At 49.3% G+C, this 25,028-nt stretch overlaps 14 protein-coding genes across 14 annotated transcripts; 9 read left to right on the forward strand and 5 right to left on the reverse strand.

Annotated features, from left to right (window-relative positions):
• Window positions 1-175: 175 nt before the first annotated feature.
• N7471_004420 (uncharacterized protein) lies at window positions 176-2,494 on the forward strand (the record flags this gene model as incomplete). Its single annotated transcript, XM_057277139.1, has 1 exon — window positions 176-2,494. The coding sequence occupies one exon, from the start codon at window positions 176-178 to the stop codon at window positions 2,492-2,494; it is 2,319 nt and encodes a 772-aa protein (XP_057136749.1).
• A 748-nt stretch (window positions 2,495-3,242) lies between these two features.
• Window positions 3,243-3,974, reverse strand: N7471_004421 (uncharacterized protein; the record flags this gene model as incomplete). The annotated part of the gene is made up of 1 exon (XM_057277140.1): window positions 3,243-3,974. One exon carries the CDS (start codon window positions 3,972-3,974, stop codon window positions 3,243-3,245), a length of 732 nt encoding a protein of 243 aa, XP_057136750.1.
• A 674-nt stretch (window positions 3,975-4,648) lies between these two features.
• On the forward strand, window positions 4,649-5,760 carry N7471_004422 (DUF1769 domain-containing protein; the record flags this gene model as incomplete). The annotated part of the gene is made up of 3 exons (XM_057277141.1): window positions 4,649-4,884; window positions 4,941-5,459; window positions 5,519-5,760. Exons 1-3 carry the CDS (start codon window positions 4,719-4,721, stop codon window positions 5,758-5,760), a joined length of 927 nt encoding a protein of 308 aa, XP_057136751.1. The 5' UTR covers window positions 4,649-4,718.
• A 79-nt stretch (window positions 5,761-5,839) lies between these two features.
• On the reverse strand, window positions 5,840-7,243 carry lysB (homoisocitrate dehydrogenase lysB; the record flags this gene model as incomplete). The annotated part of the gene is made up of 4 exons (XM_057277142.1): window positions 5,840-6,741; window positions 6,806-6,975; window positions 7,043-7,083; window positions 7,150-7,243. The coding sequence occupies 4 exons, from the start codon at window positions 7,241-7,243 to the stop codon at window positions 5,901-5,903; spliced, it is 1,146 nt and encodes a 381-aa protein (XP_057136752.1). The 3' UTR covers window positions 5,840-5,900.
• Window positions 7,244-7,830: 587 nt separating this feature from the next.
• Window positions 7,831-8,822, forward strand: N7471_004424 (uncharacterized protein; the record flags this gene model as incomplete). The annotated part of the gene is made up of 3 exons (XM_057277143.1): window positions 7,831-8,050; window positions 8,107-8,239; window positions 8,324-8,822. The coding sequence occupies 3 exons, from the start codon at window positions 7,831-7,833 to the stop codon at window positions 8,820-8,822; spliced, it is 852 nt and encodes a 283-aa protein (XP_057136753.1).
• Window positions 8,823-8,941: 119 nt separating this feature from the next.
• N7471_004425 (Zn(II)2Cys6 transcription factor) lies at window positions 8,942-10,568 on the reverse strand (the record flags this gene model as incomplete). The annotated part of the gene is made up of 4 exons (XM_057277144.1): window positions 8,942-9,604; window positions 9,696-9,833; window positions 9,888-10,448; window positions 10,512-10,568. The coding sequence occupies 4 exons, from the start codon at window positions 10,566-10,568 to the stop codon at window positions 8,942-8,944; spliced, it is 1,419 nt and encodes a 472-aa protein (XP_057136754.1).
• Window positions 10,569-11,527: 959 nt separating this feature from the next.
• On the forward strand, window positions 11,528-13,624 carry N7471_004426 (uncharacterized protein; the record flags this gene model as incomplete). The annotated part of the gene is made up of 1 exon (XM_057277145.1): window positions 11,528-13,624. The coding sequence occupies one exon, from the start codon at window positions 11,528-11,530 to the stop codon at window positions 13,622-13,624; it is 2,097 nt and encodes a 698-aa protein (XP_057136755.1).
• A 541-nt stretch (window positions 13,625-14,165) lies between these two features.
• On the reverse strand, window positions 14,166-15,774 carry N7471_004427 (uncharacterized protein; the record flags this gene model as incomplete). Its single annotated transcript, XM_057277146.1, has 2 exons — window positions 14,166-15,666; window positions 15,737-15,774. 2 exons carry the CDS (start codon window positions 15,772-15,774, stop codon window positions 14,166-14,168), a joined length of 1,539 nt encoding a protein of 512 aa, XP_057136756.1.
• A 506-nt stretch (window positions 15,775-16,280) lies between these two features.
• On the forward strand, window positions 16,281-16,793 carry N7471_004428 (mitochondrial 37S ribosomal protein uS8m; the record flags this gene model as incomplete). Its single annotated transcript, XM_057277147.1, has 1 exon — window positions 16,281-16,793. One exon carries the CDS (start codon window positions 16,281-16,283, stop codon window positions 16,791-16,793), a length of 513 nt encoding a protein of 170 aa, XP_057136757.1.
• A 688-nt stretch (window positions 16,794-17,481) lies between these two features.
• On the forward strand, window positions 17,482-17,634 carry N7471_004429 (uncharacterized protein; the record flags this gene model as incomplete). Its single annotated transcript, XM_057277148.1, has 1 exon — window positions 17,482-17,634. The coding sequence occupies one exon, from the start codon at window positions 17,482-17,484 to the stop codon at window positions 17,632-17,634; it is 153 nt and encodes a 50-aa protein (XP_057136758.1).
• A 15-nt stretch (window positions 17,635-17,649) lies between these two features.
• N7471_004430 (uncharacterized protein) lies at window positions 17,650-18,255 on the forward strand (the record flags this gene model as incomplete). Its single annotated transcript, XM_057277149.1, has 1 exon — window positions 17,650-18,255. The coding sequence occupies one exon, from the start codon at window positions 17,650-17,652 to the stop codon at window positions 18,253-18,255; it is 606 nt and encodes a 201-aa protein (XP_057136759.1).
• A 296-nt stretch (window positions 18,256-18,551) lies between these two features.
• Window positions 18,552-19,779, forward strand: N7471_004431 (uncharacterized protein; the record flags this gene model as incomplete). Its single annotated transcript, XM_057277150.1, has 2 exons — window positions 18,552-19,028; window positions 19,111-19,779. 2 exons carry the CDS (start codon window positions 18,552-18,554, stop codon window positions 19,777-19,779), a joined length of 1,146 nt encoding a protein of 381 aa, XP_057136760.1.
• Window positions 19,780-20,823: 1,044 nt separating this feature from the next.
• On the forward strand, window positions 20,824-22,878 carry N7471_004432 (uncharacterized protein). The gene is made up of 3 exons (XM_057277151.1): window positions 20,824-21,101; window positions 21,180-21,245; window positions 21,338-22,878. The coding sequence occupies exons 1-3, from the start codon at window positions 20,980-20,982 to the stop codon at window positions 22,251-22,253; spliced, it is 1,104 nt and encodes a 367-aa protein (XP_057136761.1). The 5' UTR covers window positions 20,824-20,979; the 3' UTR covers window positions 22,254-22,878.
• Window positions 22,879-23,437: 559 nt separating this feature from the next.
• Window positions 23,438-24,987, reverse strand: N7471_004433 (Major facilitator superfamily domain general substrate transporter; the record flags this gene model as incomplete). Its single annotated transcript, XM_057277152.1, has 4 exons — window positions 23,438-24,057; window positions 24,117-24,463; window positions 24,521-24,801; window positions 24,856-24,987. 4 exons carry the CDS (start codon window positions 24,985-24,987, stop codon window positions 23,438-23,440), a joined length of 1,380 nt encoding a protein of 459 aa, XP_057136762.1.
• Between the last annotated feature and the right edge of the window lie 41 nt (window positions 24,988-25,028).

Below are 25,028 nucleotides of genomic sequence, written 5' to 3' on the forward strand. Positions count from 1 at the left end.
CATCCACCTGGGTAGGCACGCGTCTGGGCCCCTGTTGCCTATAGAGCCCCACTTTGTTTGTTTACATCTTTGTGATCTATAGAATTCTCTTTTATAAGCCTATCCCTGTGTACACTTTGATTTTGTAAAACGTTTATTTTGGTTTCAATTGTTCCAATATACTCCCCTTTCCAACATGGACATCACTCGGTCAGGAAGGAAACGGAAGAGCTCTCTCTCAAATTCAACAAGCCAGTCACCAATCTCACGCCGGACTAGACAGAGTTTGGCAGCGGTTCCAGAAAATGCGGGCCTCAATCAACAGCAAAAAGCAGTATCAGTCACACCAAAGAAATCAAGAAAGAGAGTTCGGTTTTCCGACCCAGGCCCTCGGTTATTGCATGATGAGGATATTGGGTCGACCGGCTTGACTCCAGCGATGCGTCGAACATCGTTCGAGACAGGATCTGGGGATTGCACACCTAGCCGCAAATCCCGACGCAGGTCTGCCCCATCACCACGCTTCCAGCGGTCGTATGACATGGAGGAGCCATTTGATGAAACATGCAACGAGCGAAGGATCCAATTTACTCCGCTGCGCCAAATCCTGGATACACGGACGCAGAGAAGAATTCGGCGAATCGGATTGAGTGATGAAATCAATCACATTGAGCGCGAAAAGCGTGAGACGCGCAACATGGAAAAGACCATGCGAGCTTTGCTTCAAGAGCGAGATTCCCTGAGAGATGAACTCAGGACCATGAAACAAGGTGGAATGGGCTTTGAGGTCCAAGATTCGGTGGCTGAGTCCTATTGGATGACACCCGACACACCCAGATCTTGCGAGGGAGTATCAGTGGTTTCTAATCATAGTCTGGATGACGCCACTCCCTATACGAACGGTGACGGAGAGACCTTCATGTTCAATGACAGTGCTGTCATTGTATCCAGCTCCCCTGATTTCCGTGGTACTCGGAGTCATAATCCACCCGTCACTGATAGCTTGATGCTATTCGACGAACCCCAAACGCCCGTTCGCGCCACCCAAATGCAGACTTCAATCAATACAGAAAGATCCGACATTCAGTCCCTGACCCTTGACCTGGAAGCTGCCAGGCAAGAAAAGAACAACTTGTTCAACGCATGTCGATCACGAATCTCAGGGTTCAATGACCCTATTACAAATAGCCTTTTCCGCCAGTCGTCTCCACCATCGGACTTCTTTAAGAACATGATGACGATCTTGGAAAATGCTCTTTCTCGTGCTTCAGATGCTGCCGAGGCTCTTGAAGGAGTTACCCAAGAATGCTCCGGCTTAGGATTCTCCGGGGACGGCGTGGAGGAAGTCATATCCGACATGCGGAACCACTTCCGCTCAGCTCGTCTCGAGCTTGAGCGTGCGCTACCTGGTGAAACTGCCAATGTCGGTCTCGAGGACGGCAAGGCAACTCTAGGTGCGCTGGTGAGGCGCGTTGAGTCACTGGCAAAAGATCTGGGGACAGAGCGCCATTATCATAACGGCTCCCTCGGCCGGGAAAGGGCTCTCCGGGGGCAATTTGATGCTTTACTACACCGATATGAGGCAGCTGCAAGCAAAATTGACACTCTCGAAGATTCAATCGCATCTTCCGCGAGCGATATGCTCCACACGCGGATGCGAATGCAAGACCTCGAGCGTGAAGGCCAAGAGCAGGCCATTGGGATTGACAGATTAAGCACAGCCCTCGACAAGTATCATTATGAAGTGAAGGGACTCGAAAGTCTTATCGACAATCTTGAAAAGGAGAACACGGCTACAAAGGAGGACTACACCCAGCAGATATCGAAGCTCAAGAAACAAGTGGCACATGAACGCTCAAAACGCTGTTCGGCCGAGGCTACTGCCTCTGAGTCCGAGTCCCGCATCCGAGAATTGGAGGAAACGGTCGAGCACAATCGAATTCGGGCTTGCGACTTGATGGCTCAGGTGGAGCTTTTTGAGAAGGAATACGAAAGAGCCATCGAGACCCTTGAGCAAAACACCAGTGAATCTCAAATGCACGAAGCAGAGACTGGGACTCTCAATGTTCGCATCTCAGACCTCACCACATCATTATATGGTGCCAAATGTGAAATGCAGCGTCTTCAGAATGTCAACACCGGCCTTGAAGAACAGCTTCAGTTAGAAGTCGAAGCTCGAAATGAACTCTTGGACAAGTGGGCCGCAGATCAAGTGCGATCATTCGCCCACATGAAGGAGACTATCAACTCGGAACGTCGCAGAGCCAAGGTTCGTGCGGCCAATTGGGAATTGAAATCGGACGATCTCATGTCAGATGGCACTACAATTGGCGGTGGGAGTGAGCCAATTACACCCGTTAGCGCCCGATATGTTGATGTCGAAGTTGGCCGTGGCAAGGACCGGCGACGTGTGGATAGTGTCGAGATCTCGGCGGAGGGACTGGAGAATGACCTTTCGGATGCCAACAGCGATGTCGGATGCAATATCCATCTTCCCGCATTGGATTTGGCTTAGTTTTTGTATACAATCTCGATCTTTTTGTTTATTTATTTCATCTATGTCTTGACTCTAATAAAGGCTTGTACAATCTTCGCATTTTCTTTCAAATCATGTTCTTACGACGAGAATGCCTGGGCTCTTGGTGGTGTGAGCGGACACGCCGGTCTCTTTTCGACTGCCGGGGACGTGGCAATCTTCTGTCAAATGATCTTGAATAACGGCACATATGGCGGCAAGCAGATACTGAAGCCAGAGACCGTAGACTTGATTTTCACGAATTTTTAAGACCGCTTTCCCTGGTAATGAGCACAGTATCGGGCTCGAGCTCAATCAGAGCTATTTCTCGGAACCCATAGCCAATATGCTATCTGGAGGCCACACGGGCTTCACTGGCACCACGCTAGTTGTTGATCGGGCGTCGGATACTTTTATGGTCATGCTGGCCCATCGGGTGTATCCGAATCGGAACTGGGCGAGTAATAATATTGTTCGGGGAGCGATAGGCTATTGGGTTGCTGGCTCACTTGGTCGTGATGTTTCCTTTCCATGATGTTTGGTCGGGAGATACCTTGTTTGAGAGGTATATAGATGGACTGGGCCGCACTGTAAAGCAGAACTCGGGGATAGTTAAAACATATATCATGGAATAATATACTCAAGGCTATGTATCATAAACATTATAAATCAAATGGTATATCTATCTGTCTGCAAAAGCAAAAATAAACTCCCAAGCAACCTAGGCAAACCAAGCAAATTTCGAAGCCTACTCGCTAGTCATAGCTTTGGGCTGAGGCTCAATATGCTGTTTGTGCCCCGGTCGAGCAAAGATAGCCCCAAAGAGATTGAAAATGTTGTTACAGCGAAGCATCATGCAATAGAACAAGGTAATCCCCGTAACCATAATCTCCTCCTGTGCAGCTCTATCATCTGCTTTTGGGCCAGAGAACTCGATCTTGCCAATGTTGGTGACACCCCAGGCATTGGCAGTGAATTTCGCCACGGGCATCTGCTGCTCATCGACACAGACAAAGTCCCAGGTTTTGAACCCGGCATCGCTGGTCCATGTCATTGTGACTGGAGATTCGGTGTCGGAGAAGTTGAGTGAGCGGTGGGTGTACACCGTCCGCCAGCGTTTCTGGGCTAGAAGGTGCGCCTTCTGCCCACGTAGTTCGTAGTCAGCGTTGATAGAGACTGCGTTCAGCTTGCCAATGCCGATGATTTCATCGTCGGGGGCCTTTTTGAAAACCATGTTGGCTGCGAGACTGAATGGGGAATAATGGATGGTGTATAAGGGGTCTGAGGGATTGCTGGCATCAGACACGATGGCCTTCCACTTCTTCCATGTAAAGTCGACGTTAAAGACCGAGCTCTTGGAGGGAGTTTGGGCGTATTGGGGAGTATCGGATGAAGCCATTTTGTTTGAGTCGGCTGTCAAGAATGGATTCTTGGAAGTAGAAGAGGTTTGAATGGGTTGAAGGGTATCGGTTGAAGCCATTGTGTTTGCTTGACAGTATTTGAAAGTTGAGTCTTGTATTGATCTTGTCTTTGATCTGGAATGAATTATTCCATTAGAAGGGAAATTTAGACTACTTATATAGCTCATCTCACCAGGTGCCCGGAGGCGCAGAGTCTTGGTATCTCCACTCATTTAGGGTTCATCGAACTAACCTCTTTGGGTGCCACGTACCGCTCCAGCCAATCAAATTCCAGTTTGTGACCTTTCCGGGGGTTTGTGATGTCATTCCCAATTTAGACTTGGGGGCCAGCTGAAAAGGGCTGAGTGTTTGCATCTACATACGAAGTACTTGGATAGATCAACAAATAGAAAGCCTTGTGAAGATAACACCGTTCCTACGTGTACAGCGAAATGTTGGCTGTTTTAAACAGTTCTCCTTATTAGTGGAAGATGCATGCTATCTTACCTAAATCAACGCACTTGAAAACCTTGGAACAATTAGTAGATCACAACACTGATAATGTTGGCAAAAATTATCCAGAGATCTTCAGTCATTTATTGTCATTTGGGCCCAGTTGTGGTGAGAACTCCAACATCAAATTGTCACTCCTTATCAATACTTGATTGTCCTCGAGAACGATGACGTTGTTGGGCGTCAAGCCTATAAAATTAGATTCGGTAGCCACGCTACAACTACATTTCGACTAACACCTTGTTAAACAATATACCCTTTTTTTTTTTCGCGCGAAGCCTCATAAACTCGCTCTACTACCCACCCCAAGCATGGTTGGCCAGGATACCAACGCACACAAGCACCGCTTGAAGGTAACGGCAGGCGCAGACTACAACCTCAAGACTCAACAAGTTGTACCTGTGAATGGCGAGACAATACGAATCGAGAACGAACACGCTATTGTGAGTCTCTGCGTACGGATCAAAGACTACACAGGTAATACCCCTGCTCTCATCTATTCGGTCAAAGAACGGAGCTCATCCGTCAAATAGGCTATCCCGAAAGATCACCATCCACAAGCCCATATTTCGACCACCCCCTACATACAAAAGACCTATATTCCATATGCTTCTCAATAATCTTCAAAGAGCCGGTGAACGGCAACAACCTCTTTTTTGGCAATGACTTCGATCACCCAATCCGCGACATCCTACCTCCGGGATTCAATGCCGCGCTACGGATTGTCAAGTGGACCCTCGACCCTGGTCTAGACGGCGATGTCTACGCTGATCAGCCATACTTGTACAGCCCGGCATTGGCATCGTGGGACCAGTTCCGAATTGGAGATAAGATGCGGAAATCAGACGAGGTGCCCACGCTCCATGAAGAGATTATTGAAGAAGGTTCTTATAGCGAAGATGCTGCGAATGTGCGTCAGCAGTTTAATATCCCCGAAACAGTCGAGGGGCGCAGAAAACATTTCCAGGACGAGGCGAATAGAAAGGAGTTTGACTTTGAACCTGGGAGGATGTATGTCGCTGATTTTGGAAATCCTTATTTGGCGTTCGAGGGTCAGTAAAACGCGGATCTGCTCTTTTGATTGGGATCATCGGCTCACTGATCATAATAGATTTCTCTGTCCGTCTTCCTGGATTCCATCTACCTATCATGAAGTACGTGGATGAGAAGAACCATGAGCTGCGGTATACGCTCAAGGATGTTTCAACCGGACGGGTGTATCTTGCTGTGGTGTTCACGGTGGTCTTAAGCGAAACTGAAGACAAGAAAGATCACAGCAAGAGTGAGCAACGTAAAGACAGCCTAGGGAAGTTTGACTGGGAGCCGGAGCCATCGTCCGGCGATGTTGAGTAATACATCTCTCGGTTTAACAGAGTATGCAGTTAAGATAGATACAGGTTTTATACAATTAAATGGCTGTCAATGCATGCAAGGAAAACAATAAATTCATCTCTAAGTATCATGCAAACTTTGGATTATATACACGTTTACTTTTACAGTCTCTTCAGGACATCGTCCAACACCTGCTGGGTGGTGGCCTTTCCGCCCATATCGGGGGTAAGGAACTGAGCAGCATCCAGGTTACCATCGACAGCAGCGTAGATCTGGGCAGCAGCCTTCTCCTCGCCCAGGAACTCGAGCATCAGAGCAACACTGCGGATAGTAGCAATGGGGTTGGAGATACCCTGGCCCTCAATGTCAGGGGCACTGCCGTGGCAGGGCTCACCGATAGCGAAGGCATCACCAACGTTGGCACTGGGGACAAGACCCAGGCTGCCAACAAGGGCAGCAGCACCGTCAGAGAGGATGTCACCGTAGAGGTTAGGGGCGACAATGACATCGTAGAACTCGGGCTGGCGGAAGAGCTTGTAGACCATGGAGTCGACGATTTGCTCCTCGACGAAGATGGAGGAGAACTTCTCGGCGGCAAGAGCACGACGCGCGGTCTCACGGAAGAGACCGTCGGTCTGGGAGAGCACGTTCGACTTGTGGGTGATGGTGACCATGGGCTGGTCACGGGTAGAAACGGGGGCAGCGTCGCGGATTTTCTGGCGGCGGAGCGCAATCTCACCAGCGATGTTGGAGATGCGGAACGAGGCATGTTCGGAGATACGCTTGATGGCCTCGGCGACCTTGCCGTTAGGGCCCTCGATGGTGCGCTCTTCCTTCACGTACAGGTCCTCGGTGTTCTCGCGGACGATGACCAGGTCAATGGGCTTGCCATTGCTGTTGCCGGCGGTGGTCTTGACAGGGCGGACATTGGCGTACAGGTCAAGCTTCTTGCGGAGAGCGACAATGGGCGATGAGTAGCCGGCGACCTTAGTGCTAGGGGAGCTTTGGATTGGGAGCAACTGTCAGCCGGAATTGCGCATGCTTGAGCAAGGACATCGTGGCTTACCTGACGGCACCAAAGAGAGCACCGTCGCACTCCTTCTTCAGGGTATCGACGGTCTTGTCGGGCAGAGCGGTTCCAGTCTTCTGGAAGGTCTCGAAGCCAGCATCGAGGTCGACGAAGCTGAACTTGAGGTTCAGGGACGAGGGAAGGGATTCAAGAATCCGACGACCGGCCTATATTGCATCAAGCAACATTCAGTCAGTGAATTGGCTCGCATATCAGATCTTGAGAGCTACGTACCGGGATGACCTCCCGTCCGATACCGTCTCCGGGGATGAGACCTATGAGATTCCGGGTATGTCAGTCAATTGCCGAGCCACCGAATCGCAGAACAAGGGCGATTGTACCAATGCGAAGTGTCCGGGCAGCAGCCATTTTGATAGACTTTTTTGCAGAGTTGCTTTCTTGAAATCGACAATCGCCGTCATCGGAGCTTTGCATTTTGTATACGGGTATCGGATTATTGTTGATCCGATATCCTAATCCCGGGGACCCATACGGAGTACGTTGTTGTAGACTTACCTTTCTAGCTCACATTCTATGGAATACAGATGACAGAACAAGATCAAAAAGCAATGTGTGTCTGCTTGACTATCCATTTCAAGATGAAACGATACAGTCAGCTGGGAAACTATTCCAAGGTTACGCGGGTACGTATGTGAGCTCGGACTACCCAAACGGGTCACTTCTCGCGAAGTTAAATATGGACGACACCTTCCAAGGGTCCTTCATGGCTTCGCCGAAGTTTAAAATGTATATTTTCATTGTGCTTCTCAATCTTTGCAGCCATTTAAGTCTATCCACACTAAAAAACACTATAAACGCTAAACCCAAAGGGGTCACTTACCGCGATGTAGATCCACTTGCATCGAGTATACAAAGTCTTCGACAGAGATTGAACCCAACTCCCAGAGTAGATATTTAAAGCAGCCCAAATCGCACTCCATTTCTCATCATTGTATTCGATTCTGTACTTCACTATCACCCAAAACTTATTGTCAACTCTTTCTTCGAATCTAGAGCTCACTATGGCATTCAATCTTCTGTCCCGTTCATCGGATTCGCCAATCTCAACTGGGAAGCGGAATATTGCCATTGCAGAGATTGTCATATACTCTCTCATCCACGTTGCGCAGTTTAGCACAAGATTCATGCAAGAGTGCCGATACTGGCACCACAACAAGAACAAGAGTATCGGACGATGTGTGCTCTATTCTTGGTGGAGTATGGTTGGCCTTCTGTCACAGAGTAAGTGGAAGACATTCCGACAACTTTAAAGACATGGTTATTGAAATCCTTCATAGTTCGCATAGCGGGCTCGGCCCTGGTGCTTGCCAGCTCACACCCGGAGAAGCCAATGCTCATTGCTGAATCCATCTTGCAAAGCGTGGGCCTTTCTCCCCTCTTGTTTGAAGTCAGCTTGGTCTTATTGCGGTGGTATGTTGAATATTCCCTAGGCCCTGGGAGTCTTGCTTTACTCTGAAAAAAAAAGAAATATGTTGACGATGTTGCTACAAATAGTGGACAATCCGGAGAAACTGGTCCTGGGAATTCGAGATGGACCAAGCCAACCCGGTTTGCTCTGCATTTCTTCCGTTTCCCGATTTTCATCGCCATCATTCTAGCAGTGGTGAGCGGATGTATCAACATGCGCGCATTGGGAGAAGCTGGATCTATTGTTCTTGTTGTCACATTCGCCTATGTGTGCGGTCTTGTTGGTTGGCTTGCGGTAAAATCGCGGTCGATCCTTCCCGAGTCGGGTCACCACGCCGTACTTTTGACAGTGTTGACTCTGCCCTTTTTGTTGGTTCGGATCATTTATTTCCTACTGTTGGAGTATGGACCCCCAAAGTTCAACCCAGCCACTGGTGATATCGGCATCTTGGTTGGAATGGGGCTTCTGATGGAGATCATCATTGTCGTATTGTTTTTGGCGGCACGCGCTGTAGCCGAACCGTTTTGGCCGTCGATCATTTCTAAGCGCATCGTATATGATGACTTGGAATCGACGCGGAATTGAGCTGGTTCACTTTGGACATTTCTGAGACCGGTAGTGAAATGGCGCAGCGAGGTACTCCTTGGAGAATGGCCTGGGGAGTTGGCTTTGACTCATAATAATTGAATGCACTTTGCTTTGGATCACAAGACGGTTTGATAGTTCTCTGGCTGAGCGGCTGCGTAGATATTTGAAAATTGTTCAAGGCGGTTCAAGATCCAAGATCTTGTCACTGGATCCGCAATTTCGAATGCCACGCGGAGAGGAAACCCCATTCGGTATGGACCCATTACTCCCACACTGTTGTATTCGACTGACTTGCAAATTTGATCTCTGAAATAGGCAACCATGGCTCCATGCTCACCGGGGTAGCCACAAGTCTTCAAAATTTCATGAATGATTACCATGTAGGAATAGTAACCGCAGTAGATCGTTGCATAGCTCACGTCTGTATATGTGAGGATAATCGGATATAGTTCATCCCCAGTTGAGGAGAGAGTTTCGGTTGGCGGTGGTGCGAGTTGAGAAAATTGCTCATACCATATAGCCAGTTTCATCTGCATCTCGAGGGCTTTGGACAGGACCTCTGAGATTGTTTGTAGAGCTTCGACACTAGTAACGTCGACATGTCTCAAACCATAGAGCTTATGCACAAGACTTGGAGCATATGTGAAATATGCAAAGAATAGTTCGATGCTGTTGTGCATTTCTGGGGGCAAGTCTGATGTGTATTGCTGTCGCATCTTATCATGCCACTCATCGGAGGCTAAAAAGCACTCCTCACCGGAGAACATTGAGTGCATCACCTATTCGAGTATGAGCGTCTATTCCAAGTTGCAACTGATTTACAATGCTTCTGAAGAAGATTGGAGGCAAAATTCCATAATTCAAACTTACAATCAATCCTCGGGCAGCTTTGAGTAACGTTATATCAAGCTTAGTGTTGTACCTATCTGGCCCTCGAATCTGTACCAGCTGGCTAAGCCCTTTGGCGTGCTTCATCCACGACTCTGGGTTCTCGGTGTCTGTGAAAAGCTGTATATGATCAGTCACTGACAAATGAACCACTTCGGAGTGGAAATTCTTTACCTCATACATGCATAGCAGCACTACTGCACAAAATACATGAGACGATAGACTTTCCGCGGGAGTTTCCAGCGATTTCCGGAGCCCGCGCAAGGCTTCCCCATAAGCTGATCGGGCATACGACACCATTTGGGTATTTTGGGTACTGCGCCCAAAATGATGTGCTGTGAAAGACCTTATGGTGGCATCCAATACCCGATTTTGGCCATAAATGGAGGGAAGAAACCCAAACCATTTGACCACAACATGTGTTGGAGTGGGGGTGTATGGTTGAGAAAAATCATCAATGAGGACACAAAGATGTTGCACAACATTCATATCCACGGAAATAAGAGAAGATGGCTTCTCTCCCTGGGCCAGAGCCTGGCAGGTTGGCTCAAGATCAACTTCAGAATTCGAGGTTGCACTCATAGAACGTGTTCCGTCCTTTGTATCTTTCCTTGGATTGGGTTGACGCCGATCCCGATATGGCTTTCCAGTAATAAACTTGAAGCCCCGGTCATATCCAGGGCAAGGTTGCCCATACTTGTCGCATTTGGCGCAACCAGGAAGTCTTTGATCACACTGTGGTGTTATCAATATGGCGTGAGACTTTTTAACCGGACTTCACGTAGATAATCCACTCACCTTGACTCGGCGTTTAACACAGAGTGAGCAGCCATTGCTCCGAGGCACACCAACCATTATGAATCATAAGTTCATATTAATTCCAAGAAGCTAAGGGAGTTGGAGAAGCCTCGTCTAGGATCTGGTACCGTCACGTGCTCCTATCGGACATGTCCCGAGATTCTCTCATTGGCTGAAAGGTAGAGTATATCAGGTGGTTGCGTGGACTTCCAAGTATGAAGTCCACGGGTAATTGGGCTTTTGCCTTGAGGTACAAGTGATGTACATGCTATGTACTATCAAAAAGCGACATTTTCCAATCTATTTTCCAACGTTAATCGTGAGGAGAATTGTATTTCTTGGCTATTATCACCATATAATTTCCTCTAAAGCCATGCGCTATACCCCGCAAACTGGGACACATGCCTTGGCTATCAGATATATACCTACATATTTAGATACATATAACTAGGTACTGAAACCATCAAAGTCTCGCAAGTAGAGCCCAAATTGGGAACCAGTTCGGGTAGATCTGTGTTTATATGCTGCCTCAGGCACACAATGCCCCTTACTTGAGATCCACTTGTAAATGTGTCCAGATCCCATGTTTCAGACCTCACAGGGGGTTTCAGTACTCCGTACGGTAAAATTAATCAGACCCCTCAAGGATGAAATCACCTGTCACATAGAAATGAAAGCCCCTGAGACAGGGAGTTCTGTACGGAGTACGGAGTACAACGCAAGGCGTTGGCCTATTGGATACGCTAGCCTTAACTAGCGCGTATGTATGTAATAGTTTCTGGATCGGCCCTTCTTCACTGTGTCCTCTTGTCTCATACCAATTCTCAATCCGACTTTGACGCGTTGAACCTGAACCCTACTGGGAACATGCAGTGGGATCTGCCTGTATCCGATTAGACTTCACAACAATCCCACTTCGACCTGATTTCAGGAGCACCCCTGTGTTTTGCATACGCGTTTCCAGATTCCCCTCGATTCATACACGCCCTTGTTCGACTGACGTACCCTCAGCAATAATGTCCGATAACAATCCCCATCACCCTGGGGTACGCAGCTTGTTAGCCAAGTTTGAAGGCCAAAGCCCTATCGCCTCTCCGCCGCCTCGTGGCCGATCGCCAACTGCGTCAGACTCCTCAGGAACAGTTCGGCAGCTGTCCAAGGTCAGGGCTAGCTTTATCACTGTGGACGGGGTCATTCAGTCGAATCCTGCTTCGCCGTTGAGGAAAACAAGTGGGCGCAGTGATAGTCCTGGAATGTTTGGACCAAAAATCAATTCGGGGGGTGCGGAGTCGGGCCGGCAGGGTATGATCTCCCCCACCCCGGTCAGTCGCCTAGACCACACACAGAACGCGACTCTCGGACAGATAATGGCTGAGGGTCGACCGGAGGAAGCCATTGAAAACAAGAGTGAACGGAATCAGACTGCCGAGGAGGAACCCGCAGCGCGCACTGAGACCGAATTTCGGTCACGAAACACCCCACCAAAGCAGACAGAGGACTCTGCCTCCACGGATTCCAAGTCGACAAGCTCCGACACCCCTTCGCAAAAGTCAGATTCGTCAGTAGTGATCAAGAAGAAGCCTTCCTCAGTTGGCTCTGCCCGTAATGCAGCGAGCAAGGCCGTGCCAACTACTGCAGCTTCAACTGGCGCGAAGCCTGCTGCTCACAATACAAGCTCCAAGCCCACAGCTCGCGAAGTGGCTAAAGAGCGCGTCAACTCTCTGGCCCACAAACCGAGTCGTGTCTCACTGAATCCTAAGACAACAACACGGTCAACCCGCGGCTCAGCACCGGCACAAGATACTTCAAAGCCACATGCCGCAGGTGTATCCAGCAAGCCAGTAATGAAATCCCCGCCGAAACCTGCCCGTGTACCGGGCTCGATGAATACGTCAACCCACGCATCTGCTGCTAAGCTAGGGAGCACAGCGGCTCCGAGCACTCGCACTGCTACCAGTGCATCAACCCTCAAAAGAAAGCCTTCATCCCTCAAAAGTGCAACTGGGGCCCAGTCGCGTGCCACTACTCCTAGTACCAGTATCCGCAGACAAGCTTCTCGCCCTTCGTTGCCCGCTCAGGCAGCTAATGATACAAGCACTAAGCCGGTCAATGAGGGTTTCCTTGCGAGAATGATGCGGCCTACTGCTAGCTCTGCGAACAAGTCCCATCCTCATGAAAAGACCGATGCAAAGCCTGTCACCAAGACAACCTCTGTTTCCAAGGCCCCCAGGCCGTCAACCGGGAGGGTGCCAGATCGCGGCGTCCACCAGGTGAAGCCTAAGAGCACCGTCCTTCGACCTCAGGGTCAGAAATCCCAGGCTCTGAACAAGGAACCTGCGCCACGGAAAGATGAACATAAGCCTTCCCAAAAGAAACAGGAAAGTGAGAAAGAGAACATTGTGGAGCCTATCACAGCCAGTCCGAAGGAGCCTGCGACAGTGGAATCCGCTCCGATTGCGGCTGTGGAACAGACCGAGGCTGCTTCCAAGCCAGTCGAGGAGACCGCTTCCCCTGCTCAGGTTGAGGAGCCTACTTCTGAAGTTGCCATCGCATCTGCTGAGTCAACTGAGAAGTCAATTGAAGTGCCTGAGCCGATCGTCGAGGAGATAGTGACTGAGAGCTCCTCTGACCCCGTCCCAATCGAAGATGCTACAGAGGTGTCGGCTGAGCCTATCGATTCCAACGAGGACCAGGCTTCAGCCGAGGCTGAGGTGGATGCTCCTGTTGAGGCCCTTATTGAGCCCATCGCTGAGGATGTTGAGGAAGAGAAGGCTGCTGAGACCATCACCACAGCTGAAGAGATTGCCGCAGAGACCATGGCGATCCCAACGGCTGGCGATCAAGTGAAGGTCGATGAGAAGCAAGAAATCTCGATCCCTGAACCAGAGGTGCTCGAGACTCTGGAGTCAACAGAGGTCCACGTCGAGGCTCCCGAAGAAGATGATGATGTGCCAGTGAAGGAGATTACTATCCCTGAAACTTTGAAAGAGGCCGCAGAGGAGAACCCCGCCGAAGCCAAGTCTACTGAGGAGCCTGCCACTGATGCGCAAACCGCAACTGAGGCTGAGTCGCGCAACGTCGCCATCGATATTGCCAGTCTGGCATTGAACTAGGCGCTCTATATCAGAATTGCACTGCGTTTATCTGAAATGGATTTCGCTGGCCCATCTCCGCTTCTGGTAAATTTTGGAACATCCTTTTAACCTTCTCTGATCATACTCTTCACTATTGTCTTCTATCTCTCCAAGCGTGAGCCTCTTTCTATTTATCCATTTATCAAGGCTTACCCTCAACCTTTTCACCATCCATTCTTCCGTGTCTCTTTCTTACTCTATGCTAGCATGTTTACATCTATCAGTGTTTTGGGTTGTCTTATTATTCTTTGTTTATCTCTTGCATACTCTGTACCAATTTCGTGAGCATATTATTCTTAGCGCTTAGGAGCATCATCCAATTTAGCATCTTGATTTATCAATATAGCGGGGCTCAGAGCTTTTATACTACCATTTTCTCATCAAATTGAGAAGCTAAATGATATTCTTATCCTGGTTTCCATAGTACTGCCAGAAAGCGCTCAAGGTGATCATGACCAGCAGAGATCTCAGACAAGAAAGAAAGATGCAGAATGTCAAACACCCACCCAAAAAAAGAGGCTCAAAGTTTCCTCTCAAGCTTCTTCAGGAACCTATTCATACCACCTTCCAATCGCTCTGCTCTATCCTCCAATTTCCTCGGCCGCTGTCCAGGATTCTTCATGGCCTTTTGTGCATATTTCTGATAGTGAGAGCTAGCCTCTACTTCAGTGGGTCTATACAGCTGGCTATGAATATCATATTCAGAGCCAGTACGCTGGTGTTGCTGCTGCTGCTGTGCCTGAGTCTGGTCATAGGAGTGGTTCGAGAACCCGCCTATCGGCACCGCCGCCCCAGCCTGATACTGAGGCGGCGACTGGGCCTGGACCTGGGCAGCCCCATAGACCTGCTGGTCATATAGATGGGCATTCGGATCCTGCGGCGGTGGAGCGAAGGACATTGAACCTTGCCGGCTCGCACTGTACTGTTGACCTCCCTGCTCGCCGAGGAACGACTGCGAGTATGAAGGGACAGGCATACCGGGGCTGTGGACCGAGGATCGGGCAGTAGAGAAAGAGTTTGAATGTTGTAGACCCGCACTGGGCGGAGGTGAGGCGAATGTTGGCGGCGCTGCCACTGGAGGGCCTGCGTATTGCAGCCCCGGGGTTGAGGGGGGTGGGGATGCAAATCCGCCCACGCCTCCTGCGCCGCCCATCATTTGGTGCGGGGGCGTATATGGCATGCCGCTATCGGCTGCCACTGCGGCTGCGAGGCCGGTGCCGCTCATCCCGTCCTCTGGCGGCGGGGTCTTCTCGCGGTATTGGATTGGCTCCGGGGCGGCTGGGGCAGCTGGATTGTATGGGAGCGGGGTGAAGCTGGCCGCGTCTTTCTTTTCCTCGGCGGGGGCAGAAACAGCACTTAATCGTTGATCAACTGGAGGTCCGCTTGGTGGGGGCGGGGGGAAGCTGCTGGTTTGTGGGGGCGCCTCTGGCACTGGTGCCGCTGTGCTTGTGGGTTCTGATCGTGAGTTGCGCGTTTGACCATTCTGGTAGGCAGGGTCGGAGACTGCAACGGTCTCAAGTTGCTGGACTACAGAGCTCACGGTTTGCTGTGGTTGTGGAGCTGGCTCTCGGTCAGTCTCGACCTGGGCACTGGATAGAAGCCGGACGACGGTGTCCAGGAAGTCGGTTGCATCTTCTTGAGTCCAGAAGTAGATATCCAATGTATGCAGGCGAGGGAAATCGCGGACTTCATTGGGGTCATCGCGTGGGTCTCCACTAGGCAGACGCCACTCACGTTGAGGGGTATCTTGTCTATATTGCTGTTGGGGCGAGGCCGTGTGTGCATCAACCGTTAAAGTACAAAGTGTCGGGAATTGAGCAGAGTGTCGTACATGAACATTGTTCAAGCCTCCACAGAATGCATCCTGCTCTGGAGATCCAGGATTATTGGCAATTTCAATCCGGGACTTGTTCTGAAAGGCGTCATGGTAAATATAAACATAGGAGCCTTTATCAAAGCGGTGGTGATATGGTGAGGGTCTTCGGGTTGGCTCTGTGAAATAGTAGTGGATATCCGCAAAACTATTCCGGCTGTTAGACACAATCCGAGAACTGCTTCATATCGACCTGCGGGGAAGTCAGTTCAACTCACACAGTCACAAGTCGCTCTTCGCCCGCTGATGGTGGCATGTCTAACAATTCAAAGTACGGAATGCAAGTATACAACGATGGCAGCAAGTTGAGGGGGAAGAGAAAAAGAGGAACTTACGTTTATTATTTATATCTTGGACTGAGGGGTATTCAACCTGTGAAATGCCAGCATCAACCGCCATGCAAGTTGGGCGCTTAGAAGATGTAGATGTGATGTGATAGGACGGTACTAGTACCTGGTCATCACACATCTCCGCTACGGGCGAGAAAGTACCGGGTACCTGGACAAGACCGCGACCCGGAAGTACAGTTTATCCGAAAATTTCCATCCCCAAATCATCGCATCTTCAGTCAGCTACAACACCTCCTGCCGTGTCTTTGCTTCCCCAGACAATTGCAGTCCATTGTGGTCCTTCTCGGTCTTCCCTTTCGTGTATCCGGGATCTCCGTCATTCTTCCTCTTCCGCAATTGATCAATCCCACCACTCTCTTTCCTCTCCGAACGGCCGCCGGTAGAGCTTAATTGCTGCCGTCGCGAAATCAATATGTCTCTCGTCAACCTTTCTGCCGTCTGCGCCCATTTGAACAATGCCACCAAGGCCCGTCTCGCCCTCACCTCTATTCCTAACAGCAACCTCCACCTGAAGCTCTCCCTCGCCCTCCAAAACTCCGGCTACATCTCCTCCGTGGCCCGCGGAGGTCCGACTCCTCCTCCAGCCCACGGCATCCTCGGTTACCCTGCAGTCAACGATGAAGCCGAAGGCATTGAGCCAATAACGCGCGATAATGTCGCATCAAGGCGGCTGTGGATCGGCCTGAAGTACTGGCAAAATGAGTCGGTCCTGGGCAAGATCAAGATGGTCAGCAAGCCCACCCGACGGGTCAACATTGATGTGGAGGGACTGCGCCGAGTTGTTCGTGGTGAGGAATCCGGGTTTGTGGCCGGACTTCGCTCGCCGGGTGAGAGTCTGTACCTCTCTACAGACCGGGGGATTCTAGAAGCTCGCGAGTGTGTTGAGAAAAAGCTTGGTGGGCTGGTTCTGTGCCGTGTGCTATAAGTCTGCGATTATCCTTATGGCTTATCTCTGATTTGGGGGAGCTACCCACCGGGGAGACTGTTTTCTCTTCTTGCATTTACTTTGGAGTTTGTTGGTTAGTCGCAGCGCTTTCTCTTTTCGAGATTAGTCTTTTTGTGACTGTTGGGATAATACCTGGGTCAAGGATCTGTATATTAGATGTCTGCGTATCTCGCATTATGTGTGCTCTGCTGGTGATTTTGCAGCTGTCAATGTGACACAGTGTATAGATTATGACTTGAAATATTTCCGTACTTCCCTTCCATGAATGTGCTTACTACAATATAGTAGTAGACCTCGTTAGGCTGATTTTATAGTTATACTCATAGCTCATTTCCAGTCTCCCAAGTCCTAGGGCTAAAAACATAATGGGCAAGTTGGAATAGTCGGCTGCTTATGCTTCCTGTATCCTTGGGGGCGTAATATCCATGTGGCTAAGAAGCATCCAAAAACATGCTCAGGTGTGTGTTTATCATATATCCTCATGATCCGCCCCCGTAGCTACCCCCGATCTTTCTGTTTGACCCCTCTGACTTTTGGCCATCATTTACGCTCTTCAACTTCCTTCTTCTTACATCACCTCATTTACTGTACAGGATCATCTTGTTCTCTCGTGGAGTCTTTGTCCCCCTGACCCATCTAGTGATCATCTTGCCTAGAACTACCAACCATGTCTGAACCTCAAGGCGTTAAACGCGCGCGATCCAATACTATCGGCGATATCCACATCAATACGACAGCACCGCCACCAGAAGAGATTTCCCAGCGCATCCAGCAGCTGCATCCACAGACGGTCACCAACATTCTAACACAAGCAGCATAAATCCATCCCGACGTTATGAGCATGGTGAACGATGCCATTCGTGTCATCCGGGAGAAAGAACAGGATCCCATTCTCACATTCGACTGTCATTTGAGTTCACTCCGGGACATGATTAAAATCATGTCTCGCTCCATAAGCAGTGGAGCAGAGTACGATGTCTCGTTCGAGGTGGCCTGTATTATCGCTGCTACCATCCAATCGATTGCGGAAGAGTGTCCATTCACAAACCCTCAGACACGCTTCAATGGGCTCTCTGCTATGCTCAAGATTGGGAAGAACATTGCACTTCTATCCAAAGATACACTGGGCCATGAGGTGCGAATGCAGTTCGATTCAGATCCCTCTCTTGCGGAAGAGATGTTGGAAATCCTCAATTCTATGACGGAGGATGAAATTCAAGAGATAAGAGGGGATGAGTCGAGTCCAGGATCGTTATGGCTAAAGTTACAGGAATTGGAAAAGTTGTCCGATGATCTTGGTATTCATCCTGGACTAGACGAAGTGTTGAAACAAGTGGATTCTGATGGCTGTGAGGATGAAGAGGAATTAGACGAAGAGGAAGACGAGGACGAGAATGAAGAAGAACTGGATGAAGAGGAAAACGAGGACGAAGAGAATTAGGATGATGTTCGTCAAGCACAACCATGAGAGTCGTCTCTAAGATTAAACCGGTCTATAGTTTAGGCATCAAAAATAAGAACCAACTTCAAATTTGAATAAATTAAACAAAAAGCTCTGACCATTTAGATGGCCTCTCTCCCGCATTATTTGTAATATCATTTAAGATGTTCTCGAGGTGATGTGGTTCTGTTTTATGTCGTATGTAGTTGTGTTGTCGCACAGTTTTGTCTAACCGGTCCAACCTTCCTCCATATCCAACCCTCCCCCATATTGTTTATACTCAATTAATTTCCACAATGACCGACCCAGTGAAGAAAGTCCTCATATCTGGTGGCACGGGCTTCGTAGGTTCGGCCATAGTGCGGGCTCTTGCAGAAAAACATCCAAACTTTGTCATCGCCGTCATCGACCAAAGTCCCCCACGACCCGAGCACGTCCTGCCAGAGAGGACCACATGCATTCAGGTGGATATTACTTCAACTGAAGCATTGAGCAAAGCATTTGAGGCTGTGAAGCCAGATATCGTTGTCCACACTGCTGGAGTCGTCCCAGATCTGGCCGAACGGTTTGGTCGCCGACTTGAACGGGAGGTATGGAAGATCAATTTTGAAGGCGCACGGAATATGCTGGATGTATCCAAGGATAGTGGGGTTGAAGTCTTCATATACACGAGCAGTTGTAGCGTGGTGATCGACGATACGCGTACCGCTCATCCCAACATCGATGAAGAATGGCCCTTGGCATTCAAGTCAACCATTTATGGAGAGTCCAAGGTTTGAACTACCGATAGCCATCAACAGAATTATCAGCATCGACAGCAAATAAGTTACTAACGCACTTTGATATGGTACCTAGGCTACTGCAGAAGCGCTCGTTCTACAGGCCTCGAGAAGCAAAATGGTGACATGTGCCCTCCGGCCATCGGTGCTCTGCGGACCAGGAGACTACCAGCTAGTACCATCTATTCATGCATGCATCGCCAAATATGAAACCCCGTTTCTGATCGGAAATGGCTTCAATTTGTGGGATATCACCCACGTCGACAATGCCGCCGATGCGCACGTCCTGGCCATAGAGAATCTGCTATCATCCCGCACCGCTGCAGGTGAGGCTTTTTTCATTCAGAATAACGAACCTATCGTGTTCCGTGATTTTTGTCTAGCAATCTGGGCGCATTTTGGGCACTTCCCGCCTTTTGAGATGCATATCCCAAAGAGTCTGGCATACTTTGCTGGGCTGGCGTGTGAGACTGTCACCTGGTTGATGGGAACAACAACAACTTTGAGCCGCGGAAGTGTACAAGATGCATGTGCCGTTCGATATGCTAGTGGCAACAAGGCTAAGGAGATTCTGGGGTACGAGGCACGCATTGGTATCGAAGAAGCCATCCGATTGAGTTGCGAGGTAAGCAGATATCACACGCGCAACTTATATATTGTTCTCACCAAAAGAATCCAGGATTATGCTTCTCGTCTCGGGGTAAAATTACCCATCCTCAATAGTGGAAGCCGGCAAAAGCAGTAACGTGCCACATTGATGAAGAATCACATAGAATTTCCGGCTCCCTGGCAAATGACTAGGGTTAATGATACCCTGGAAATACTCCGCTAGTTATGATTTTCTGGGGTTTCAGAGGCGCTCCTTAATTTGAATGGTTTCACCATATCTCCTATTGCTGTGCAGAGTGTTATTGATAACAATATTCTTAGGCAACCTCGACCTTGGAAACATAGACATTGGGCTTCTTGTTGGGCTGCAAGAGCAGATCGTATACCATCAACAGCTGAGCTCTCCACATTTGAAAACTTTGATATCGGATTTCCTCTTTGTTTCACCCGGATCTCCAGAAGAGTCTCCAGAAGAGAGACATGGCCCATGCGGCTTATTGCATTGGGCCCCAAAAAAGCCCGAGTGCCCAACGCAGATTAACTACACGCGTCACGGTATTTGCATGTTGCTCCTACCTCAGCTCATCTTTGCATTTCTTCCAGGACCTTCGACGGCGCAGATCGCATCTTCTATCTGCACATTTGGGTATCCATAGTTCAACAATTTCCAAGTCCAGAACCCCTGTCCTTGCGTTTTCTACCCAACGCCAGCCTTGCTGCCCGAGGCTTTGCCCCAATACAATTATCCAACCAGAATAGAGATGGTGCGGCATCCGGCATGTTGATACTTCTCCCCTAATTCTTGAAGATCGGGGCTTTGGATGAAATGTTTGCCATCGGAGTCATGCCATGCACCCACAGAGGCGTCTCACGGCGCCTCGGCTGCCAACGAGCTTTGCCACACCGGTCCTATTCTTGATCGATCGAGATCTTCAAAAGTAAACGGCACGGACTGTCTATGTCCTGTTACGCAATTAGTTTTCTTGAAATCAACGATGCCCAGGCAAAACAGGCCTCATCTCCATATAATTTGTCTCCACCAACGCCACTGGCGTAAAGTCCTCTAGCGCGGCTCTGAATCCAGTTACACTGCCGTTGCATAACCATGGGTGGGCTCTGATCCCCCTTTATCAGGCACACTTAACAATTCGTTCAACCCGAGTAGAGTGGCTTTCCAAAAAAAATTGACTATAATACCTGCCCTTTGCTCAGTCTTCGTGAATTCATTCGCTCAAGAACTTTCCCAATAGATATATTCTTTCCCTCGCTGCTCTTCCTGAATCTTGTTCTCAATTGTTATCATAGGCTGTGGTACTACTCCGGCCTTACTTTCTTCATGCTTCCTGTCCTTCCTCATCCGTTGGCGGCTGGATCACTCTATCCGTTCTCTTTGCCAGCAAGTCTCGGTTCTTGTGCAAGCTCTATCAACTCTAAATTTGATACCCGGTCTCGCCATAGGTCAGCAGAGTCAGCATCGCCATTCCCTCCTCTATTTCCGTGCCAAAATTCTTGGAATCCGAAACTCATACTCCGTAGCAGCACCATGGCTCAGCATCCTATGTATGGAACCCCAGCAACCTCCCCGCTGGTCTATCAACAAAGGTATTGTTTGGTCATCGTTCACTTCATTGCAAACTCCTCCCAGGCTATCATCGACAAAAATCGCTTTCGTTCCCTTTGCTAAGCGGTAAAAGGTCATCATCTACTCCCCACGGGTATGGCTACAGAGACGACCGTCAAGTGCCCTTCGGTCCGATGGATTCTAACCATCAGGCTCATTACCATGGAGCTCCAGTCCCTCTGGATGGCCACAGCCACATGATGAGCCCACCCACGGGACGTTTATCCTACCCTCCAGCTGGACAGGCCCACCCACAACCCAGGACTCATGAATGGAGCCACCCGAACCACATGCCTCGAGAATCCCTGAGGCGGGACCTTGGAACAATGAACCCCCCGGAAAGCCCGGAGTATATCATGGAAAGAAGCACCCAGCGAACTTCCGAGAGAACCAGAGGAAGCCCACACTATCATTCCCAGAGACGGACATCCAACCGGGATGAATTTGATGGCCCACATCAGTTCCTGGAGCCGCCTTCTCCACAGGCCGTCGCAGCCCAGGATAAAGAGCTTCCCCAGCTCCCTACTAACCTCGATGCCGGCGAGCAAGATAGCATCCTACACAAGGTCAACGACCGCCTGTCCCAGTGTGCCTATGACTTCATCGCAAAGTACCAGTTCCGTGTTCCTATCGAGCAGGACAAGAGACCCATCAAGGTCCCCTCGGACCGCGAGTGGACGGAGTGGGTACACCTCTTGAAGCGACTGGCTACTACACGCCGCATCCCAGCTCATCTCTTGTACAACCGCCAAATTAAGCAGCTCATCACTGTCCTAGAGAACTCCCTGGAGATGCGCCATGCTGCCAAGCACCAGTCTAGGCCAGTCAAGGATGACCGCAACGTCCTGCAGCTTATTTCTGCCGGTACTCAGGTCGCGAAGATCCTGAGGGATTCTAGCGCCATGCAGTTTCTCGATTGTCTTTATGGTGACACCGAGAAATTGATTCTGGAGCGACGTGGCCGTCGTGTAAGATTCGCAAACCCTTGAATCCACTGGATGGAAAATGGCCGTCTTTAAAATCCCCGCTTGGATGCCACTGTTCTGTTTCTGTTGTCTTCCCGTGGAAGCCCTTTGGATTGTCCTGTTTTTCTCTACTTTCCTCTGCTTTTTTTTACAAGTCCTTTCGGAATACCCCACTGTCAACTTTGACCCCCCTTGGAGGAAAGACATCCTGGAGCCTCGGTGGTTTCCAACTAGGACAAAAGCCCAGGCAGCTACCCAGCCCAAATGAAGGGGGGTCCAAACCAAACCCTTCAGGCTGGCAGGAAAATAATCGCCCAGCTCTCGCCGCATGTCACAATGTTTACATCTGCCCCAGATCTATGTCTCAGCCAGCGGTACAAAAGGAATCAGTAATAGGGCGGTGGTTTTGTTGGTTTTCTCGGTTTGATTTCTATTTTTCTTCTGGCGTTCGGGTTGGTTGTCTTGATATGTTTACCATGCTTCATACGTTTTCCCTTGTGCCACACGACCATGTCATGATTTCGGTTTTTTTTTTGTATGCAGTACGAGATTATGTCTGTGATTTATGTTATGTCTCTAATTTGACTCGCTTGGGTGGTCTACTTCTGTTTTTTCCACTGCTGATATTCCATGCATTCCAGGTTTGGGGCTGCATTGTTCCTCAGATGTCCACAGGTATAGTCTCATGGCTCTACTACGGACCTATCACATCAATTGATTCACCTTTTAGAGAAAAGGCCAAGAAACAAATGCAAAAAGACAAAAAAATAGTTTCCCTGGGAATCGAACCCAGAACCTTTCCGGAACATATGCGAGTTGCATTTGTTAACGGAAAATCATAACCGCTAGACCAGGAAACTGCTCGGCCACTTGGGCCAATTGATGGAAGAGACAGCCAGCTTTGGCTTTATTAACCAGACTCGTCAATATGAATACAACTATACAACCCATGTCGACATCAAATTGACATTCAGCCCAAACTAATAACTAGATGGACATTGGATAATTCAATCTAGTATTAGTAATTAAGAAGTGGATCCATGTGAAGAGTCTTGAGCATCTATTCTAATATTCCAACATTGCTATTCAATCCCATCTATATATTTAGGGCATCAGCATCAACTTGAGCACGAGCTCTATTACATTTGAAGCAACCATCACTTGGATCGTTTCTTTGCCAAAACTCTCACTCGGACAACAGAATGTATCTAATCCTTCCCATCAGAATTGATAACCACCCGCTGTGCCTCCAGACTACTGCTGTCTGTTTGTTCCTCTTCCTCCACCCCGAGGGTGTCAGAAACATTCCAATTACCAAACACCGCAAGAAGTGTGAATGGGATTGTAAAGCCCCATAGTGCAAAGCCCAGTGCCATCTGGTTCAAATTGGGCCAGTGAGTTGCGCCGACCGCGTAGGCAATCGTGCTGCCGATGGACTCCCACGATCTCAGGATGCCGGTTGTTCTGGCGATATCACCATCTCCCTGCGCTCCCTTGATCTCGGCCATCAACCAATATATGTACGTCTGCAACACCTCGTAGAAGAACCGAAAGAAGATATAGACGGTAAAAGCCGAGTTGAAGAAGGGACCATCGCCCAAGTCGAAGGCGGGTGGTTCTGCCATGCGGGAGAGTTTCGTCTCGACGATGGCATTCCATGTCCAAGACCCTGTGACAAAGACAAGGACGAATATATACACAACCTTAGATCTGGTTTCTCGAGACAGAAACTTCAGATCTAGAAATATGCCCGTCAGCACATTGGCGGTGGCGCCGACCACTGCTGTTAGGAAAGATGCAAGGGCTCTGGAGCGGACAGTGAAATAAGCTAAGTTTCCTGTCAGTGACGCCATTCACTACTAGAAAGGAAGATTGGAGATGTCATACTTGTCAAATAGTTCCCTTGATAAGTTGCACCAAATTGTCCCGCGAGGAAGACCGGGATGAGGAGCAGCATGTACTTATTTGAAAGTTGCTTCCAAATAGCGCGAGCCTCGATAGATAAGCTTGTTTTCTTCATGTAAGGGATCTTGGTGCCATTGCTTCTGATGACATCTTGTGGCTGCGACAACAGCAATGCAAATGGAGCCCCGAGGGATGAGATGGCAACAAGCCCTAAGTATGTTGTGTAGGTGACCTTGCCGACATGCGCAGCGTTGACATTGAGAGCGAGGGATATCGCACCGCCAACGAGCGGTCCCATCTGCCGGATACTCATCCATATTGCAACGTAGCTAAACAGAATGGTCAGTCGAGTAACAACAACTAGATGGTCTGGAGTTTCAACTTACCGTCCTCTTTTCTCTTCCTCCGGATATCCAACTGCAATGGCAGCCTCACTAGCCCATAGAAGAGATGCTCCAATTCCACAAAGAGCAGCCCCGAGCAAGAGAAACCACTCGTTGCCATAACGATTGTTGCAGTATAGACCAGCCGCATAAGGAGTGTAGAATGCGGCTCCGATGAACAAGGTCCATTTCGCAGTGATCTTGTTGGTGACGCCACCGGCAAGGAAACAGCCTACTGACATGAGTCCATATGTCAGGGCATTGGCGGCATTGTTTAGGAAAGGCTGCACAATATGTTAGCGGTAGATGCGCAGATTCCCAACATTCAGATGACTTACTTTGGCATTGCCTCCAGCCCCAAGATTATTGAGAGCAGTCCAGATACCGGGTTCGCAGAAAGCGACTAGTCCCACGATGATAATCTGGAGTAGACATGACCGGTAGAACCGGCCCAGACGTTCGAAAGCCATGATGAATGTGGGAGGTTGCTATACGGATTATAGCACCGGAG

Source organism: Penicillium samsonianum (assembly GCF_028829775.1).
Source record: "Penicillium samsonianum strain IBT 33392 chromosome Unknown utg000003l_segment0_segment0, whole genome shotgun sequence".
In the NCBI taxonomy this organism is placed as follows: Eukaryota; Fungi; Ascomycota; class Eurotiomycetes; order Eurotiales; family Aspergillaceae; genus Penicillium; species Penicillium samsonianum.

Excerpts from the sequence above, each read along its gene's own strand:
- N7471_004432 (XM_057277151.1), top strand. The coding sequence starts at position 20,980 with ATGCTTCCTGTCCTTCCTCATCCGTTGGCGGCTGGATCACTCTATCCG. Across the intron at positions 21,102-21,179 it reads GATACCCGGTCTCGCCATAG|CAGCACCATGGCTCAGCATC; the intron begins GTCAGCAGAGTC and ends CATACTCCGTAG. Across the intron at positions 21,246-21,337 it reads CCGCTGGTCTATCAACAAAG|GTCATCATCTACTCCCCACG; the intron begins GTATTGTTTGGT and ends AAGCGGTAAAAG.